This window comes from Prenolepis imparis, unplaced genomic scaffold (assembly GCF_030444845.1).
Source record: "Prenolepis imparis isolate NDT839.2.m4 unplaced genomic scaffold, iyPreImpa1.0 SCAF_4, whole genome shotgun sequence".
NCBI classification, from domain to species: domain Eukaryota; kingdom Metazoa; phylum Arthropoda; class Insecta; order Hymenoptera; family Formicidae; genus Prenolepis; species Prenolepis imparis.
In genome coordinates, this window is record NW_028141162.1 from 1,045,389 (window position 1) to 1,066,988 (window position 21,600).

At 36.5% G+C, this 21,600-nt stretch overlaps 1 protein-coding gene across 2 annotated transcripts; it reads right to left on the reverse strand.

Moving 5' to 3' along the window:
* Positions 1-326: 326 nt before the first annotated feature.
* Positions 327-21,402, reverse strand: Tps1 (Trehalose-6-phosphate synthase 1). 2 transcript variants are annotated; one of them, XM_083036576.1, is made up of 12 exons: positions 21,232-21,402; positions 14,836-14,938; positions 10,612-10,768; positions 6,734-6,898; positions 6,310-6,538; positions 5,893-6,209; positions 5,423-5,796; positions 5,062-5,253; positions 4,210-4,537; positions 3,792-4,085; positions 3,436-3,680; positions 327-2,048 (listed from the first exon to the last, which is right to left on the reverse strand). In XM_083036576.1, the coding sequence occupies exons 2-12, from the start codon at positions 14,910-14,912 to the stop codon at positions 2,030-2,032; spliced, it is 2,397 nt and encodes a 798-aa protein (XP_082892702.1). In that variant the 5' UTR covers positions 14,913-14,938; positions 21,232-21,402; the 3' UTR covers positions 327-2,029. The 2 variants fall into 2 exon arrangements, with proteins under 2 accessions (XP_082892702.1, XP_082892701.1); XM_083036575.1 differs by lacking the exon at positions 21,232-21,402 and having other exon boundaries at positions 14,836-15,544.
* Between the last annotated feature and the right edge of the window lie 198 nt (positions 21,403-21,600).

The window sequence follows — 21,600 nt, forward strand, 5'->3', positions numbered from 1 at the left end:
TTCTCAATGTAATCGAGAATAATACTTTCCGGACGGAATCGAAAATTTAATTCCAAGTAGCTTCTCTCACATTAAAAATCGAGTAAGCCTCTCTCGATTCTTCAGGAAAGTTCAATCGATACAGCGCGATATTCATCAATGTTTCATTAATAAATTTGAAAACGTGGCTAATTATTATCGCCATGTATATATATGTGTATATATATATGTATAAATTAAATCTACGCATAAAGTATCTAGTATCCGCTTTTAGATCGTTGGAATTTCGCTCAAAAGTAGCGGTAGCATAAAAGAAAGAAAAAAAGAAAGAAAAACATGCGCGCAAGTAATTTATAAACAATGTTTATTCCTGTACTGCGTTTTGTGAGCTCGCTTTTACAGCAACGGGAGTAAACCAGTTTTGGGTCGTTTACTCGCACTATCTCGCACGTTTGTTTTTATTTCACACACGCCTGTGTAATAACGAGGTAAAAACTAAGTACTCTTACAAAACGTAAAATAGAGCTCGCGTTTTTTTTCTTTTCCTTTTTTTTTGTTTTATGACGGAGGGAAGAGGGGGGAGTTTGGAGAGATTTTGCTTTAAGGGCACACGTGATGCAGGATCCTATACGCTTACATTTACACATTTATCTCATTATATACACATTTGTTTTCTTGGTACTTTCAATAGAAATAACGCGATAAATTATGCGATATATTACTCGATATAGCGTACACTCGACAGGCATAATCTACATTTTTTTTTTTTTTTTTTTTTTTTTTTTTGGTTCTTGGCGATTGTCACTGTGTGACAAACTTTGTTTCATTCTTTTCTCCCTTCGTCATCGCGCTTCGCTTATTACTTATGTTGTATAGTTGGCGATTATTATAATTGACTAATAAATACAAAGGCGAAAGTACAAGATTACTGGATTTGACCTGCGCTCGTAACGTATTTGTGGCGTTTCCGAGATGTCAATAGTTGATACTTAATTGCTAATCATTCTTATTTAGATGTTATACAAGGAATTAATCCCCTGACTGCTAAGTTCTTCTGCTCTATATCTAACGAATTAATTAACTTTATAAATGTGTTTGAATCGATTACAATCTGATGATACAGAAAGAAAGAACGCGCACTAGGCGTTTATTTAAACTGATTTAAAAAATCAATAGAGGGAAGCTCCGCGAGAAGAAAAATAATTGGAAAATCTTAATAACGCGCGACGTTATTATATTCTGAAAATATTGTATTCTAAATGAATTTAAAAGAAACAAATCTGTTTTTTTTTTAGAAAGTAGCTAAATGGTGAGATTAAAATAATATTAATCGAAAATATTTTCTCTTAAATATCAAAATTCTAATTAATTTTTATAATAAATAATATAAATATATTCGTTCTCTTATTCTCATAATTTCAGGCAGTTTTAAAACTTTAGAACAAATCTTCTATTTTATTTACATAACCGATTAAAATCACTAACTCGGTGACATTTTTGAAGACATTTTGTTTTTTTTTCTCTTTTTGTTTCTTTTTGTCACAATTTCTTTTAAATCATCGAGTTGTTGTATTTTGTACATTTAATGACGTTATTCATTTGCGCATTACTTTCAGAAAGTTTTCTCTTCAAAATAAGCTCGCGACAAGAGACGGATGCGCGTTGCCAGTTTATACCAGTTTATAATCAGTATTATCCGGCGGAATGAAGAAACGCACAACGACACTATCTTTTCACGTCACACAGAAGACATAGATTCTAATATACATGCATATATATATGTATATTACATATACACATATATATAGTTTCATATATATGTATACTGTTTCTTATATTTATTATCGCTAATAATCGTAGACACAACCGCGAAATCGATTATATCAGTAAATACCAGTACTTTCTTTCGCCTTTTTTTTTTTTTTACATATCGCGTCTTATTCTACTTAGAAAAAAGTGTAAAATCTAATTTGAGTCTACCTTTCTAAAATCTTTGCTTTTTGCGGCATCTCACACTAAACGATTATTCATCCACAGTTTTGCGTGCTCGTTAGACTTTCAGCCGATTCCTGTAAAATGTGCATCCATATATTTTTACGTTTCTCATCATCATATCGACAATTGTTCACCGTATTGTGCGAGACGTTAAAAATAGAAATTGGCACCATTTTTTGGTAACTTGGTATGTCACTGAGGGAAAAGTAGTATAGCCTCTAATATTAAAAGCTAAACTTCTATTCCTATACATGAAAAAAATAATCCCAATTGCTTCATCAGCAAGGTTCGCTATTAGTTTTTATTTTTTAATATCAGAGAAGTGACTCGCGCGCCCACTCAAACGCATTTCTAGGAAGAACGAGATAGAATGGGATCAAAGGGATTCTTAATGTTGCATTCGAAGTCAATATTACCTATATTCGCGATTATTTGAAAAAAGAGGAGAAAAAGAAAGGAAAAAAAAAACAAAAATTATTATTAATTATTTTTAAAAAAGAACATAAGAATTGGGACAATTGATGTCTTTACTTACGTTTCGTCATGATCTAGAAATTATTAACAAGATAAAACATAACATTAATTAGTATACCTTATAATTAAGTATACCTTGCACTTCAATTTACTGTGTTGTTTATCGAGTATTTATTCTTTTAGTCAGTGACGCGCGCAAACTTAGGAACTAAGAAGTCTAATTGCTATATCTTTGCAGAGAAATCCTCTATGGGATCGTGTTTTACGATCTGATTAATGTGATTCAATAAGAGAATATATCGAGAAAAATATATATGTATATATATATAAAATCTTGTAGAGCCGAAACTTGAGTTGCGCGGAAAACATCGATCGCGGTATCGCAGGTACTTTGTTCGAGCTGGATATTTTTCGAGCTCGTCAAGATCGTCTAACTGATATTGGAAAAAACATTGATCAACGATAAAAGCTATACGATAAATTGAATGGTTATTGAGTTCTTCGTATTCTTTAGTCAATGTTTGTGTTGATAATACGATGATATTACTATCATACTTTCGATCGCGAAGAAAATCATCTGTTTCAACTTTTCGATCGCGAATATATCCCTTTATACTCGGCCATATACTCAACATTTAAACGCAGATTTCGTTAACATTTGTCCCATCTCTCCTTTTACTTGTTCTTAGATTGCTCGTGGCAATCTTTTAGTTTCTTTTTGCTCCTCCATCTGTGCTAGTAGATTTTACACACTATGAGTACATACAGAGTCATTCGATGAACATAACATGTGAATTTATCACATATCAGAGTCACATTTGGATAATGCATATATATGTCCGGATATATATGCGTGTAAATACGAATAAATCGAGGTTAATGACTCTGCGTGTACATTATAACCCTAAGACAGATATATGTATAATATATATCGCACCGGGTATACATTTGATATGTCATAACGAAGGATATTTGAGCATAACCTACGATTCAAGGGGTGATCTAGGCGGCGTGTAAGACATCTCCATCGTGATCCCACCGCTGCTGCGTCGAAATCGTGACGGGATGCCCGGGATGTCGATGCTGTTGCGAGGCTTGCGTCTACTGAGATGCCTCTCGACCCATTTTAACATCGTGAGCACCGAATCTGTGCTAGGCAAACGTCTTTCCGCGGACGTGCGGATGATGTGCGACGACGCTACGCGGAAAGTAGCGGCCATACCTTTCAAGGTCTATGCAGAAACAAATTAAAATTCTCATGATAATCATAGAACGTTAAACGAATGTCGTTTTTAATGGATTGAAAGATATCATTGCTCGGGCAGAAACAAAAAAATTCGCACCTTCATCGCGTCTTCGTCTGTAACATCGTCACCGGCATATATAATCCTGATACGTTCGCTCCAATCTAAACCAAATGCCGTACGTAGAATGTAGATAGAAGCGCTACCCTTGTTCCATTCGACCGGCGGTTTCGCCTCGATGGCGCAGTGCGCGGTACAGGCATTGAATCCAGCGGCCTCGATAAGTTTTTTAGCTTGCTCTACCATCCTGGGACGACTTTCCACCGGTGTCTCGCGATAGTGGAACGTGAGAAGTGCTCCTTTATTCTCGACCCAGGCACCATCCCTGCAAAGCTTTAACAAGCAGACAGATAAACGTCAGTATAACGTTTGTATATGGCCATTATAGATTTCAATCAACGAAAAATATACTTCACTATCACACATATTACATGTATATCAATAACATTTCACGTACCTGTTCCTGAAGCATTTGCATCAGACTGGCCACTTTGTCCTCCAATTCGGCAGGCATAGGATGAACGAATTTACTGCCGTCCGGATGTAGAATCTCCAATCCGTGATTTCCGGCGTACGTGATACCCTCTATCCCGACCATCGATTTCACATTGTTCACGTTTCTGCCCGATATGATTGCGATGTAAACGTCCGACATATTGGACAACCTTTGCAGAACGTTTTTCGTCTCAAGCGGCAAGATTGCTAGGTCAGGATGAGTGGCTATAGGTGCCAGTGTGCCGTCGTAATCCAAAAGAAGCGCCAATTTATGATTTTCGCCGATGTACCTAGGGGACATGTGGTTGTCACTGGATCGTTATCCGGCTTTCGTCATGAGTCAGGTAACATTCGCTCGCGCGGGCCCGCCGTCTCTCGTAGAAGCGTTTTCTCGATATCTTTCTCATATGCCCCAAAAACGTATGGATATAGGATATTATAGGATTAATATCCCACATAGCGCAAGAGAATGCATTATAATTCTTCGTCACAGCCATATCATAGCGACGTATGTATGTAAGCATAGCCGTATTTTGTCGCCACGCCGCGACGTACCAAAACTCATGCTTAGCTTAAAAATATCACTTGAAGGAAGCGTAGCTGATTCGCTTACAATTATTATTATCTTATGCAAATTTAAAGTAATCTCAACCCTATATAATGCAGTAATTCTTAATTTAAGATAATAATTACTTGGATTTTTTTTTACTTTTGTACATACTTATGTATTATACCTTACGTGGATGTATCCCGTTCATGCGCATGCGCTGGTCGGGCCCAGTCATGCACATCTCTTAACACATCTGATACCTACTTGTTCAAGTAGTCGTCGAAATCATCCATAGTCACGGGCTGCATCGTGGTAGCACCTACGGAATCGTGTTCTTCGAGCGATCCCATCACCTGAAGAAAGGACTTCATCCAGTAGTTGACATCGTATATCCTCTCACGTCGACGCAAGTGATTCATTCTTAACGTACGTTCATCTTCAGGCATGGTAAGAGCTCTATTTAAACGTATCAAGTTTTAAATTATTCTACTTTAATGTCGTTAATGTTAAATGCATCTTAAAATGATCGAAGATGATAAAGTTGCTGAGAAGCAAAATTTCTAATTGCGTGAGCAATTTTGTCAGATTAATTTCATTAGAATGGAAAAGAACAGTTCACATATACCTATGAATGATTTCAGCGGCCTCGTCAATCTCATAAGGATTGCAAATCAAAGCCTCGTGCATCATTTCGCCGGCACCGGCGAAAGGCGAGACTATCAGCACCCCCGGCGGCTTATTGATTTGGCAAGCGACGAATTCTTTAGCGACTAAATTCATGCCATCCCTGAGCGGCGTGACGAGAGCGACGGCGGCATCTCTGTAGAAAGCCGCTAGTTCGTCCTGGCTCACGCAACCGTAAATGTAACGTATGGGCGACCAGTTGGGTGTGGTGAAGCGACCGTTTATACAACCGATCAGTTGATCCATCTCGAGCTTCAAATCCTGATACTCGCGAACGTCGGTGCGTGAGGGCACTGCGATTTGCAACATCGTTACCTGTGACACAATTGAATATGTATATTTAATACTGTTCCGATGTCTCAGATTAATTTGCGGAACAACTTGCAAGCAAACAGACGCGTTTGAACAGACCTGTTCACGGTGTTCGGGATGTTTCTCCAGTAGCATCTCGAAGGCTTTCAATCTATGAACGAGGCCTTTCGTATAATCGAGACGGTCGACACCAAGGACAATCTTCTGATTCGACTGCATGACCTTATTGGCAGTCTTTGCTAGAGAGACGAATCTGTCGAACGGGATGCCAATTGGCAGCGGTCTTACTCGTACCGTTCTGCCGCCATGCTCGACTAATAAATTCTTACGATCCACCCTGCAGCCGAGACACCTCTGGCAGCAATCGACAAAGTTCAGACAATAATCTTGAATGTGAAAACCCACCATGTCGCATCCTAAATAAACAAATGAGTCACATTAGAAGTTGGTCCAAGGTAGATCCTGATCTAAGAAAATCCGAGAAAATATTAACAGCTAGGATTCAAACACACTCACCAAGCATACCCTGCAGGATCTCGTCCGCCCACGGAAAGAGTCTGAAGATGTCCCATGGTGGGAAGGGTATGTGAAGGAAGAAACCTAATTTGAGCCTGAGATTCTTATCATCGGCCGCTTGTCTAATCCAATTGGCGGCTAACATCAGGTGATAATCATGAACCCATACCAACGGCGTGCCGTTAGACTGTTTCTCCTGTTCCTTGTGAATCAGTTCCAAGGCGCTGACCTGCAACAACAGATCCGTTAAAACAGCTGAAAAAAAATAATTTACTTTTAATTTAATTCGTTTATATAATTTTGCTTCATATCATAAGGATAAGGAAATAAATATCGCTACAACTAATTCGATTGAGACAAAAATATTTTTTTTCAAATCAGAAAAAAAACAAAGAAAAAAACAATACTAATCATACAATCGTACCGTTTTAGCGGCAAATTGTTCGTTGACGACGGAATACGCGCGCCAATGGTCCGCGGTGAAGGTCGCTCGATCCGGCATAGAGTGGAAGAGCGGCCAGAAAGTTCCATTGCAGCATCCGTTGTAATACGAATCGAAGGTACCGGGGTCAGCGTGTACCGCCACAACCTGAAAACAAGAGAGAGATAGCAATTTGAGAAGGCGATAAAACTTTTTCCTCATTACTCCGATCGGTCATTAAAGCAACAATATTTCTGAAATTTATGAGAGAACAATTTCTAAAATTAATACTATATCGATTAAAACAGCATACCTCTCATTATATGTACGTGTAGTACTTTGAGTTAAGTCATTATCAATTACATTGTTCTAACTAATGTCTATAAAGCACGATTCAGTAAGACGTTGTTCCGAAAAAGTTCTAGATATATAGAAACTAAAAAGAGAAAGGTCTATATATAAAAAAATAAAGGTACACGTTTTATGCGAAGCTTATCACATCGGTGCGTAAAATATATGCACTAGATGACGAGATGTACATATATAAAATGGCGCTCGAACATTCTGAGGATGGGTACCTCGCGAAGGGTAATAAAAGAAACGGCATAAAAGGGAGGGTGAAATAGCTGAGGCTGAACGGATCGGAAGTGCATAAAGTCTGGTTTCGCGTCCGATAACGACGTATCGGCCTCCCCTTACATTGATACATTATATCTCGTTATCCCGCGATTCTCTTTCTCTCTTCGTTATTTTGTTCGCGACACTGCCTCCTTTATTTCCAATCGAGTGTGAAAACAGGCCGCGTTACAAGAAAGATCATTCTCCGTCTGACGCAAGCGGACAATCGAACCGACGAGTGATAAGGCGGTTTAATGCTTTTTCGAACGATAGACACAACCAACCGCGATTGGTCGTTTGTTATTCCCTTCACGGATATCGCCGGTCCACATTAATTAAGAGAGGTCAGGGAAAGCTTCTCTTCGCGCCTATACATATATTCACGGCTGAATCAAGAATCGGTCACGCATTGTTATCGTTTCCTCTCGTTCGAGAATCCTCGTCGTGTCGCGAGATTGCTTAATCGCGCTGTACGATAAAAACGTATCAACACGTTTACACTTACAGTTTGCTTTAATCGAGCAGAATCGGGAGGAAACAAGCGATGACCTCGATAAATCTTAACTTAAAACTCGATATCGCAACAAAGTCTCTCGGAATTGTTAATTAAGAGTATATTATACTTTCGTATAATAAAAAAAAGTCATAAAATATGTTATAAATTTAATTAGGAGATAACGGGATATTCCGCGTTGACAGCTCTACGCAAAACTTGAAATCGCACTCGATACGACGTCATGCGACGCGATTTCGATTACGATTCGTGCCGAACACGACAGAGATTTTTCGCAGATTTTTTCGCATCTAATTATTTTGGAGCAATAATTTTAGATATCTTTCTCGTCGATTATATCCGGTTATTTATGTATTTATTAGAAGAAAGAGGGGGAAGGGGGCAGGGGAGGAGAGTAAATCGGGGCGTAATCGAATTTTATGTGAGACATGGAAAAAAAAGCATGTCTTGCACCATTATTTCGTCCAACAGCCTATTTAGAAACATATAACGTAAATAATTTTAATTGCTCATTATCGCGTGCACATTCCACGTGACATGATAGTCTACTTTCTCCCCTTGTGACGTTGTTTTCCCCTTTCGCTTTCTTTGTTTCTTATATGTGTGTGCTCCTCGTGTTATGTAAACATATTATTGAACGTCCCGGCCGCGATAGGCAGAAAAATAGGGCTGTTAAAGTGGGGGATGTGAGACATATGCAGACGCTGATGAAGAAAGACCCGATATAAGAAAAGTAGAGAAAGCAAGACAAAAAAATCCAGAAATTTTACAATTCAATTAATATTTTCTCAAATTGTTTGCTTATATAAAAAAAATTTAAACGTTTCAAGCACGTGCTCGTTGAATAATAATTGAGCAGGATGTAAGTCGCAGAACAATTCACAATTCAATTGCGTAAAAACTTCTCTACTTATTTTATTATCTAACGATAATTGTCGCGCCTACGAGAACTCAAATAATCGCCATTGTTATTTAAAAGATATTACAGACTATCGTCCGGACGATATCCGGATGTCATCGGCGATTTTGAAAAGCTCTCGCCTGCGCGAGATTCACGTGATCCCCATCGCGACGTCCGCGTGGACGTAATACGTTAATCCGTTAATTCGTGCTTAATCATTGATAGCTGCGATAGACTTAGCAAAAGTCATCGTCTATCTGGACGATAGAGACGTAACGGGGCTCGCAAACGCGTCACGCAATGATAACCCTTCGCGATTTGCGACCCCGCGACACGAATATCCGTGACACCCGGATCACAGCCGAGCCATTTCATTCATTTCGTTTTATCCGGCCGACGTTCGGGGATATTCGATCTGTCGCAAAATATTATTTATTATTTACAACTTATTTTTTTCCTCGAAAGTACAGGAAACAATGAGTTGTAGATAATAAATTGTTTTTTACGGCAAATATAAAAATTCCTGAATTTCGTCGTTCTATTTTATTTTACAACTGGAACTAAATTAGAATTAAGATCTTCACGTTTCTTTTTCAATTTCAAATGACTGAATTATTTTGTACTGCGAGAGTAACAATATATCTTTTTTTTTTCCAATTTTTAAAAAGCTTTCCTATATTATATAGTGTATTTTATTGTTTTAATGTACGTTAATAAAATAATTTTTGATTATCAATAAAATAGAACGTATGTTATTGCTCGTTACAAGCTATATATTCTGCGTGTTGAAAGAGAATAAAATGATCGTTTATCAGTAAGCATAGTCGCATTGCTCTTGTCGGAAAATACGCGATATCGTCGGGAAAACAACTATAAATAAGCTGTTTTTAGCTGTCACCGAACTTTTTAATGTCGAGCGGGAAGGCAAAGGGCATCTCCGAATCGATCTGTTGCATTAATTATTTATTCTCCGTGCAAGCGATTCTCGTGCTTATCTTGTTCCGCAACAATTTATTGTTTTTTATAAACAATATTGTTCATAAACACGTGCGATTAATTTTTAACGATCGATAAAATAGATATTGTAATAATAAAATATATATATTCTTCGACTATCGATCGTAACATATTGACCCTCCCGTCCCCCTAATTGTGTTGTAAATAAAAGATGAAAAAAAAAGAGATTAAAAATTGCTATTGATTTATGCGCAATTTATTTGACGGAAAAGGTAATCACATTGCAATTTTCGAGACGTACGACGGCGTGGCGTGGAATATTACAGGTAGATCGAGAAGGGGGACCGTGATTCTATTCTCTCTGCCACGCGGTACATTGTCAATGCCAAGGTTAACAAATTCTGCGTAATTGCAGCGGCGATTATAAGATCGCCACCTGGCCCAGATACAGCTATTTGGGCTATAAACACTCTCTCGGTCTCTTGCTTGACCTCGCTTGTCAGCTAAACGCCAAAACGCATTTTGATTCAAAAATATTTGGATACACTAAAAAAACACGACTACGACGACATGAACGTATCTTTCTAGAGTCATTCTAAATGCTTTTGAAAAAAAAAAGAAATAACAGATTTTTATCTTTTAAATTTTCAAGAATCTCGACATAGGTCAACATAGGCCTCTCTGGTGTGATATAACTTTAAGAATTAATTTTTCTTCTAAAAAGTACAACCATTTTGAGAGACGTTACAATTAGAGAGAAAGAAATATATATAAAATTTAAAAAAATATCGTCATTTTTTTTTCCACGTTCGAACGACCTGTTAGATGTAAGACGCCGATATAGGTACAAACGATCGATCATTATTATATAAATGTCAGAAATTAACTCACCTTTCGAGACAGCAGGCCGGCGGTAGGTGTACGATCGTTGGGATCGGATTCGGGGATCGGTTCGTTCGGATTTTCCATATGCATACCCGGCCATCCGACCCAGATTCCATTTCCGCTTATGACAACCGGCGCTACCGCGGTTACCAGACCACCGGCGCTGTAAAAAAAAAAAAATGTATATGTGTAAACATAGACAAAAATGTGAAAAAAACATTCGTAAAAATGGATTAAGACAAACAAGTCAAAAATACATTTTTTGTTTGCCAAAATAATTTGTGAGAAATTTTTACGCTATATTTAAAATTAGATCTTGCAATTTTTTGCTTTGCTTAAAAATTTCGTCGTCTTGTGTGAGAAAATACGGCATATTAAATTATTTACTATTTAGACGGATCTCTCTCTTCGATTTTGCATAAATCAGCTGTGCCGCACAACATAACTGCGTCTTAGGAAGCGCAGTTATATTGTAGTATAATTCCAATGACCGCTAGCTCGTTAACAGTAAACATCTATCGGCTTTAAGGTGACGTAGAGTTTCAATTATACCTGATATTTTACATCGATCGTTCTTCGATCTTTCGTATTAATAAAAGCGGAAGATGGATTGATAGACGATCATATTAAATACGTTCTCGAATGCACACCTCTTGTCAGCTATTTTCCATTTTAATTTATCACAAAAGCGATAAAAATATATACATACGCCAGCAAGTATAGAGAAACAATAAATATAAAAATTTGAAAATATTCCTCATCAATTAACGTCAATCCAAATCAATTTCAAAGCAATTATATCTTACTTAAAGCAAATATGAAAATTAATTATCCAAGAATCGATATTAAGGAAAATGTATCTAAACTCGTCACTATATTATACCGTTTGATTATTTTCACATCTCAATCTCGAATTAAAAGATACATTCTTTGCATGTAAAAAAAAAACGTAAGAACAAAGAATGGATGTGATTATAATTGTATCATTGAACAATGGGAGATTCGCACGTATTTTTGCAGACGTTACCGATGTAATTAATGAATTATACATTTAACAAATAAATATACACACGCTCTCAGACGCGACATTGAGTATAATGGCCAAGTTTATGTAATGCACAATCGTGCCATTGATTGTGTATGTACATACATACGTCTGATTCGAGATCAAGAGATTTCTTAAAAGCACGTGCATCTAACGCGCGCAAATGCGTGATGATGCCGTAACCTTCCGGAAAATACTGCAATATAGTGTTTTGTTTTTTATTTTCACGCCTGATAATTACACGTTTTATCGCGAAGTATTAGCGTGATTATTTTTTCTCGGCATTATTTTTCTCGTCGAATTCAAAGATAAAAGAAGACGCGTCTGAGAGCTACCCTAGATCGTGTTTTGCATTTATTTATGCATTTTTTTATGGATCTTTATGCACTGCTAGAAAATATATCGCGTTAATGTTTTTCTACACAAAGATACCGATCTGATATTTGTTCTCCAAGTCGTATCAAGTCCTCTGGCGTGAAATAAAGAAGGATGAATGTTTATATGCCACGACTGTTCCTTATCGCGATTGATACTTTTTCATTTCGTCGTTATGAGAGTGATTATAGTTATAATTATTGTTTCTACATCTCGTCGCGATTCGAATAATCGAGAAATATCCTTGATTTATGTACACACACACGCATGTAGCTACAATCTATTTTAAAAATATGGCTATTAAAAAAATGTCAACGATACAATCACCCATTCGCTGTCATTCTTCAATTATTTTATACTTATAATCTAGCTACATTCTATCATTTCACATCGAGAACGATATAGACCAGAAGAAAAAGAGATAAAAAGCTTATACATATTTATACAATAGATAAGAACGTAGAGAGATTCAATGTAATACATGAGCACGCGATAATACATATAATACATATAATACATATAATACATATAATCCAAACGTGTAATCAAATGCTTATATTGATACGTCTCTTATCGAATTTCTAACCGGTTCTTCTCGTGGATTGTCAGCTCGGAAGGCGATAATCGGTAATGACTGGTCATTTCGCGTTAGTAAATATTTTATTATTTATATATTACGAATTTCTCGCGCGTAACTTTATACGTATTATAGCGATTGCAGACGATATAGCGTGGGCATTCAGGAGTGCAACACGCGAATGCGACCGGCAGACACGAGGTAGACACGTGACACGTGCGATTATGACGCAGCCGGTAGGCGCATCGAAAAATTCCCGATAATTATACCACTTATCAAACGACTTGTGTACGCATTAATTAGTTATCTTGCCGAGGAGACTTTATTTCGTCGTTTCGTACAGCTCAAGGCTGATTACGTGTTTGACAAATACACCGGAACTAATATTCGGAATAATAATTCGCGAAATAATGGAATGTGAAGCCTTGAAATGTCACTTTTCTAAAAATTGAAAAAAAATTAACTTGTATGAGAAAGACAAACTGTTGTAATATAAGAATATACAAGTGTAATTTGTCAAATAAAGCATTAATTAATCTTTGAAATAGAATTATATTTTTCAATGTTTCGAAAATTTTTCTTTCCACATATATATGTATACGAAAAAATATTTGATTTAATATAAAAAAAGAAAAGTAAATATAAAATAAAAATAGAATATGACCGGACAGACATCAATTAATCATTTTTATCAGAGTTTTGCACTCTTATATTTCCTTCTCAGTTTGATGTCAACTATCAGGAATACGTAAATTTCATGTGACATTTTGTAAGAGCATTAACATTTGTATTCCGCAAACACGATTAGATTACACTTGTCAAAAAAAAGTTATTTTGAATATGATTAAGAAAAAGATATACGTAGTTTGTTCATTCGCCACGAACGCTCGTTAATCGGCTTTTTTTCTCTTTCTCTTCAATTCAATCAGTTCAATTAATTGTCTATCATCTTTGATCAGTTTTTTTTTTTTTCGGCATACGTCGTATTTTTTCGATCGTTGAATTTGCTTTTGACGAATGCAAATTTATACAATTTGAAACTGACAATGACTCTTATATGTCGACAGAAGTAAATAGTGTCACATTCATAATATTCGAAATCGTTATTGTCAAATATTTACCGAGTAAAGAGAGTCATATAGGAGATTATTTTATTCACATACGAGAGTTTTAGCGAACTTTGTTACTCACACTATCGCCTCCGTTACATCATCTTTTCTGTTATTGTTGAATTCTATTCGCGTACATGTGTTTATTTCCGATATGATACATTTTTTTCTTTTCTTTATAGAATGACCACTGTTTTCATTTCCCGTCTTTTCATCACTCGACATGAAATTTATGTATTATGTATTAATTCGGACATGTACGATTTTTTTGTGATCTTTCGCTTCGCGACTCGAATCCTCAATGTCGAAAACATTTAAATATGATCGAGATGAATAAACGTTTCGATCTCGATCATTGATGAATTTTACCACAAGATCGATACGTGCAGAATCGTTTCTTTTCTATGGCAAATATCCTGTTAATGGCGTATGATTTTTCGAAAAAAAATGGCTGCAGAGATAATGACAGTGATGTAACTCTCTACATACATAATCGCGCCAATTTATCATGTTTGTTATCTCGAGTCCCATGTTCCTCGTAAAAATGTAAAATGAAAAACGAGATGTAGGTGTCAAAACGGTGCACTTTTAAATATTGCAAACGATACATTACGATTGTATTATTCGATTAAAGTAAATATACGAATAACAGAAAAAATTCGAATGAGAAAGAAACAATACACAATTTATTTGTATATCAAGAAAAAATGCAATATATGAAAAGATATGGCGAAATTTGCGTCCTTCGATATTTTCAGAATGTAAAATTAAAGCGGTGAGAAGTGAGTTGTGCAAAAATTACGTTGCAAATTAAAATAGCAAACACACATAATTAACGTGTGTACATGAAAGTCGGTTGTATTTATATCCTTAATAAGAATGCAAATGAGAGGGATAAAATAATCGTTGCATAATATGAATATTCGCGGCATTTAAAGTGCGACAGAGACATCAATAAACAGATTACAACATAAAAGTGACAAAAAACAAGGCTTTTTTGCAATACATCATTCATGTTTGTATGGTCTCGTACGATACAGTATATAATGTATCTGATATATATCTTTTTTATTATATATATTATTTTTTTTTTTATTAAAACAAGAAAGTGTTTTAACACTAACCTGGCCTTGCGTTCCAGCTGACCAGTTATCTCGTTCCTCTTTAGCACAAACGGCAACCTGTTGCTCACGACGATCATGCTCCCGTTGGAGGTGAAGCTCGGTTCTGTGGACATGATGGACGCGGTGAATTTAGGGAGAACGTGAAAATGTAAAGAGAAGAAAGGAGGGTAGAATTGAAGGCGCGTCTTGCGGGTGACCGCGGTCGTCCTTGTTCTCACGGAACGTCAACGCCGTGTGTCACGTGTGCAACCACGCGCATACAGACTCGCGGCGAAAGATGCGGCTTTTATTCTTTCGCAGCTTCTCTCTTTTTCTCTCTCTCTCTCTCTCTATCTCTCTTTCTCTCTAGAAATCGGCTCGCGAAATCTAGCGCGCAAACGCTTCTCTCGCTACTCTCGACTTCTCTTCGGCGTTTTACTGCCGCTCTTGGCTGGGATCCATGGTACCCCGCGGATCGAGGGTTCGAAAAGAAAAAAAAAGAATCGAGCGAGCGAGCGAGCAGGTGGTATAAGGTGATTTTGCGATGCGTCGCGTTTCGTGGTCGAGACGATACTGGAGCAACGCGTTAACGTCGCGTTTTATTCCTCTTAGCCAGCGCGACCATTTGGTCCAAAGTGCGTTCCCTAGAACCGTATCAAACGCCGGGGGCCGCGACCTTTCAGCCACCACCCGCACGACTGCCCTCTCGACCGTCGTCGTCGTCGTCGCCGCCGCCGCTTCCTCCGTCATCGGTCAAACAACGAGCTGTCACCCGAGCTGCCGTGACGTCGTCAGCATCCCCATTCGGGTGCATCGCGATGTAAACACACACTCTTGGGGGACTCCCCCCTTCTCGCTCCGCTCCCTTCGACCGCGAGAAAATTCGCGCGGGGACAATTCGCTCGCTCGAATCCCTCCTAGCGGATCCTCCGCGATAGATGCTCTACCGCGAGACTTCAACGACCGCGTTTTCGACGATGAACCACCGTCCGGGAACCGATCGGATCGGACGGACAGGTGACGCCGCTCGAGATGCATGATCGATCACTGACCGCGGATACTGATCGACTACCATCGTTCTTCCACCTCGAGTGGTCGGCCTTCTTTCGCGCGCGACATCTGCGCTATGCCGTGATTTTGGCAGATCGTGGCAGCAATGACAGCTGATTTACCGCGGCGAAGATCGCTCCTGGTCCTGTCTCAGGATGGAGCCGATTTAATCCGTAACTGATTAGGATGCTACTTTTGGGACACGATAGTAAAATCGAGGCCAAGTCGTCACGGACTATCAAGGATGATATTCTTCCGATTAAATATTTTCGTTTCGCAAATTAGTCGATTTATGAGTTTTGCATTGGACGTTCTTTACACGAGATAAGATAATCTCGTATATTTCTCTCCTTTTATCGGACAAACAATTAGCATATGAATGAGTCTTATCAATGAATTGATTTTGAGAGGAGCGTATATCAAGATGCATATTAAGGGTATCGTGATTCATATCACTTTACTCGGAATCGGAAGTAGCATCCTCTTAGCATTTACAGTTAAGAATTAAATTGCCAATACACTTGTATATACATATATATACACACATACAGAGAGAATTTTCTCTTAGAATTCACCTTGGAAATCATGGTAATCTCGGGACAATATCGTATGGAAAGAATTTTATGAGAATTTCTCTGATTAATATTTACCACAAAAATAATAATAATATGTATTACAATAAAATATAAAATATGTTTGATTAATTTTACTATGCAATTTAGTAAAATTAATCAAACATGTTTTATATTTTATTGTGATAGATATTATTTATATTGTGATAAATATTAATCAGAGAAATTCTCGTAAAATGTTTTCCATTTGTCCCACGATTACCATGATTTTCAGGATAAATTCTAAGAGAAAATTCTCTCAGTGTATATATAAATATAATTCTGTATCTTTCGTAAGCGCGTAATAATCCTTATATAAAACCATATATAAAACTTGAGAGAGAGAATTCCAAGATATATAAATTTTTTTTAATTATGAAAAATAACATTAGTTTTTTTTCACGACATGTAACAGCTTCACTTGAGAGAAAAATCGGAGTAGTATTAGCGCTAAGATCGATCGCTATTTTCGCGATAAGTCTAGAAGAAAAGTCTTTCGATGAGTCATTCGCAACGTTAAGCGCGTCTGGTTAAGAACGAGTATTTACGATTACAAGTACATATGAAAAAAAAGGCGTTATCATCACGTTGCGAATGCGTGTCTCACCGCCGTCATCGGCTCAAGACACGCTCACGGCGAGGAAAATTGGCACGCGTCGCGCACGCGGTACATGCGTTTTAATCTACGCGGAAGTAGTAGATGTTTACAGCGTTCGAGTGGATTACATGACGTGTGGGCAAAAAGAGAAAGAGAAAAGGAAAAAGCGAAAACTGTGTAAGAAAACGTTATCTTTCGTCCTGAAAACGTCGCGACCGAATGACGCTGTGCGTCACTCGAATTTTTACATCGATATATGCATCGATCAGCGAACGGGCGAAATGTATCGAAATGCGAAACGGCCATTTTAAATATGCATCAGCATACATAAAGAACGCAAACAATAAACTTTCGAAATATACATTTCAATTCAACGCTTGATACGCCGGTTATTCTAATAAAGTGGTGTGTGAACTTAATAAATATAAAATTTCTCTCGCGTACTCGCTTGGGGGAGACGAAGAAAGAAAATAGGATGTCCAAACAGTTCGTATTATAACCGAAATCACACGTACATATGCTGAATTGCCCGTCGAATCTGAAAATATCCTACAGAGAGAGAGAGAGAGAGAGAGAGAGAGAGAGTGTGTAATTTTTTTTTAAACTGTTTGATGCATGTTAAAGCTATTCGCGTAGCTGTTGTATACTTTTTCAATTTAGTATAAGATTTTTGTTGTAATAGCTGTGAACTTTTTAACAGCTTTGAAACTTTTCGAAAATTATAAAAATGTGAGGAAAAAATTATTAAAATAGAAAAGGAGATTTTTTTTCTAATGCATTTACATTCTACTAATAAAAAAGACATCTCTTTCGTGAGTTTTGCAGCCTTTTTCGTTCTTATCAATGGAAAAATGAGTTGTAAATATAGAGAGATTAAATCGTATCGTGCTCGCCGGAAAGATTTTAATTCACGTTTAGCTTCGTATCTCTTCGTAAAAATAGAGGATCTAAAATATGATTAAGATCATAAATTGATAACATGGCGCACCTAATTGAAATTAATCAAAGGATTTTAAGGTATTTTAAGAGATCAGTGTCATATCGGTATCAGTTTCCTTTCAGATCTCCAACTTTCAACAATTATCTAATCTAGCTGTGCTTTATATATGTATACAATATATATAAAATTTGATTTTATATATATTTTTATTTTATTTTTACCTATTTTTAAACTTTTATGTTTCTTCTAAACAGAATTTAATACTATATGCATTCGATTGCATCTCCATCGATTTAGTTGATTCGATATCACTCCGGGTGTAATAATATTACTGGCCTATGAAGAAATTTATTTTATGCAGATAAGCATTGGACATTGGAATGCACAATAGAATCAACGTGACCCTTTAACCGCGCAGTAAGACTATATAAACGTTCGTAAGAAATATGATAAGCATTCGTATTGAATATCTTGAAGCATTAAAAAATCACGCATAACTATCAGAGTACTGACGATTTTTGATTTGTACGGAAAATAGATGAGATAAAAAGCATGTATCACGAGAGGATATCGTTGCCAAGCTCGAATCAGATTGAACTAGAAATATATTTTTATTTAGAAATCTGTTAAAATTCTTTAGAAATCTGTTTGTCTTACATATAGTTTATTCGTTATATTTGTTATTCATTGTCGCTTAATTAATTACCGATAGCAATTCCAAGTCGTTATGTACATTCTAGAGTAGAGATAATTTTAAATTATCATTGACCAAAAAAAATAAATCAAAGGCATATATAAAGCAAAAAACATGCAAATAAGGTAACGAAGCAATAACTCACTTTGTGTTAAGTGCAAACAAATGACCTAATGCTCCGACTTTGTAGACCCAGGTATTTTTTTATTTGAGACTCCTATATTAATCCTTCTCCAGTTTCATACTGGAGTATTTGCTAATCGGTTTGTAATTTTTTACACGTTATTGCTCTTATAATAATGGAGTGCTCGCTGCAATTACTTTCGAGCAGAGACAAAAAAATTGCATCGGGAAAGAGAACGGATTAATAATATATTTCGAAAGGAACTAAGGATTCAATCTATACATTTCAATTAATCAAACACGATATATATGATTTTATATAATTTTTTTAAATATAATAAATATACCTGTAATAAATATAATAAAAATATAATAAAAAATCTAATAATAAATATAATAAAATAAAAAATAAAATAAAATAAAAATATAATAAAAATAGATAACAAAACATATACATATCTTCACTTCATTCGTGATAATAATATTTTTAAAGTTTAAACGACACATGCTCTGCATGCTCACAACAGTTGCACGTGCACTTCGCCTGTGCGCTAGAAAAGAGATGCCCTCCATATACGGAATAGCGCTTTATCGAAGCGACCAACCTCGTGTTTGATGCGTCGTTATAGAATTATGATAGGTGGGCTCATTCCGTTTCTTATTTAATACCGGTTAAATTCAGATCTTTCATAATCAAGATCTGGAAATAGCCGGGACGAGAGAATCATCGCGTACGTTCGGCGAACTTCGGCTCGGCGACTTTCAAATCGTCGTTCAAACGCATTCAAGCGCGAAAAATTGGCACTTTGACACTTGACGTTCGCATTTCAGTCGGTTATCGATCACAAATTCCATTCGAGATCGAATATAAAATTATTTAATAAATAATAATAAATAAATATATAATTAAATAAAATATATAAATTTTCTATACTAATATGCAAATAATCGAGCGACCTTAAGGTGATGCTGGAGTGTACTCTGTTTTACCGACAAAATGTTAATTTTTATAACTTTATGTTTATTTTTTATTGCTTTTACGTACTGAGAACTTTATAGCGCATCTGTACCAATATCGGGGAACCAATTTATTGCTCTTTTTATGTTATTATTTCGGTTTTGCACATGTTTTACATAAATCAAATTTTTTGTTTTTTTTTTAGACTAAACTTCTAAACTCAATTTTAAAGGTTTCCTGTTATTCTTTCACATGCTCTCCTTGCCTTCCTGAGCTTATTTTGTATTTGCAAACTGTATAACTTTAATAAAAAATAAATATTTGTATGAACTGACAGCTTGTTGGTAAATTTTCAAAATTTTTTTTTTTTTCTTAATCAAAGATGACCACCCATGCCTTTATTAACATATGTACTTTAATCCCTGAAAAGGATTTTTAATTTTATAAAAGCAATAAAAAATAAACATAAAATTACAAATTAAATTTCGTCGGTAAAACAGAGTACACTCCAGCATCACCTTAACAGTAAAAAGTCTGTCATCACGAATTCTTATAGATCTGTTCTTTTTTTAAGCTTTCTATATCTTCCTGCAATATATTTAATCTGTCTCTTTATTCAATTCAAGCTTACATAAGCATATTTTACTTTCAATGCAGGCAATAAAAGAAAAAATGTAGCAAAGACCAAATCTACGAACGAAACGAAAAAGGCCAAGATTGCATCACACATAGACAAAATTAATTGACAGCGCGTATCAAATATACATATATACATACGTGAATACATCTACTTGTTACGTGAGTCATTCGCAGAATGTGTTTATATATAGCTGATATTAAAATGACAAGCGGCGTATCAAAAATTCGCAAGTCGATAACAATCGATTCGCCCAGATTTTCGCTCATATTTTCAAAAAACAAATCGTACGTCAAAGTCAATGTCGCGCACCGCATTTAATTTGATTGAGTCTAAATTAAAGATGGGACTTAAAATCGCGCGGCGAGTTTGTCAGTTTTGTCGTCATGCAATAGACACAAGAGATGAATCTTCTCGCGCATTCCATTTCGTTTAATAAATATAGATGAGAGATGTCATTTTGCGGCGTGTCTATTGCATATGTGAGCTAACGCCGATAACGTATTGGTTTTGAAATTATGCCATTTAGACAGACAAGCTAAAAATAGAAAAGGCTCTTCTCGCCGGCTCACTATCATTCAAACATTTTGTTAGCGCGCAATTGTTCGCTCCCTTTTGCGACGAGCGAAAAAAGGAGCGAAAAAAGGCACGAAAAAAGGCGCGAAAATGTAAATTTTCGGGAAAAATGTAGATTTCGCGAAAAAAAATACGCGATCGGCGTCTTTTTATTAACCTATTAAATTCACTGATCGAGCGAACGAGATTGTCATCGTACGGAGAATAAAAGTGACCTGGTCGACACCCACCTCAACGTTCGACTGTCGTCCTTTATTCGTTTCGTATCGACGGCGCGTAAAACGTACGCGTACTCATTCTCGGAATTCGCTGTTGAATGACGAGAATAATTCTCAGAATTTCAATCTTCCTCTACGGACACTGTGCGTGTAATTCGTATCCACGAGAACTACGTACTACGTATCTTCGAGAAGGTAACGCGAGGTATAACTGGTGCCCTCTTTCGAGAAATTTCCAAGCGAGCAAAGTCAGCCGAGTGTATAAAAATCCCTAGGAAGGGGGTAAAGGTTACTAGAAATGCCGACTCGCTCTACGATTGGTGGAAAGCTTCGAGAGACGAGTGTTGAGAGAGAAAGAGATATGTTTCTATACATTTTCAG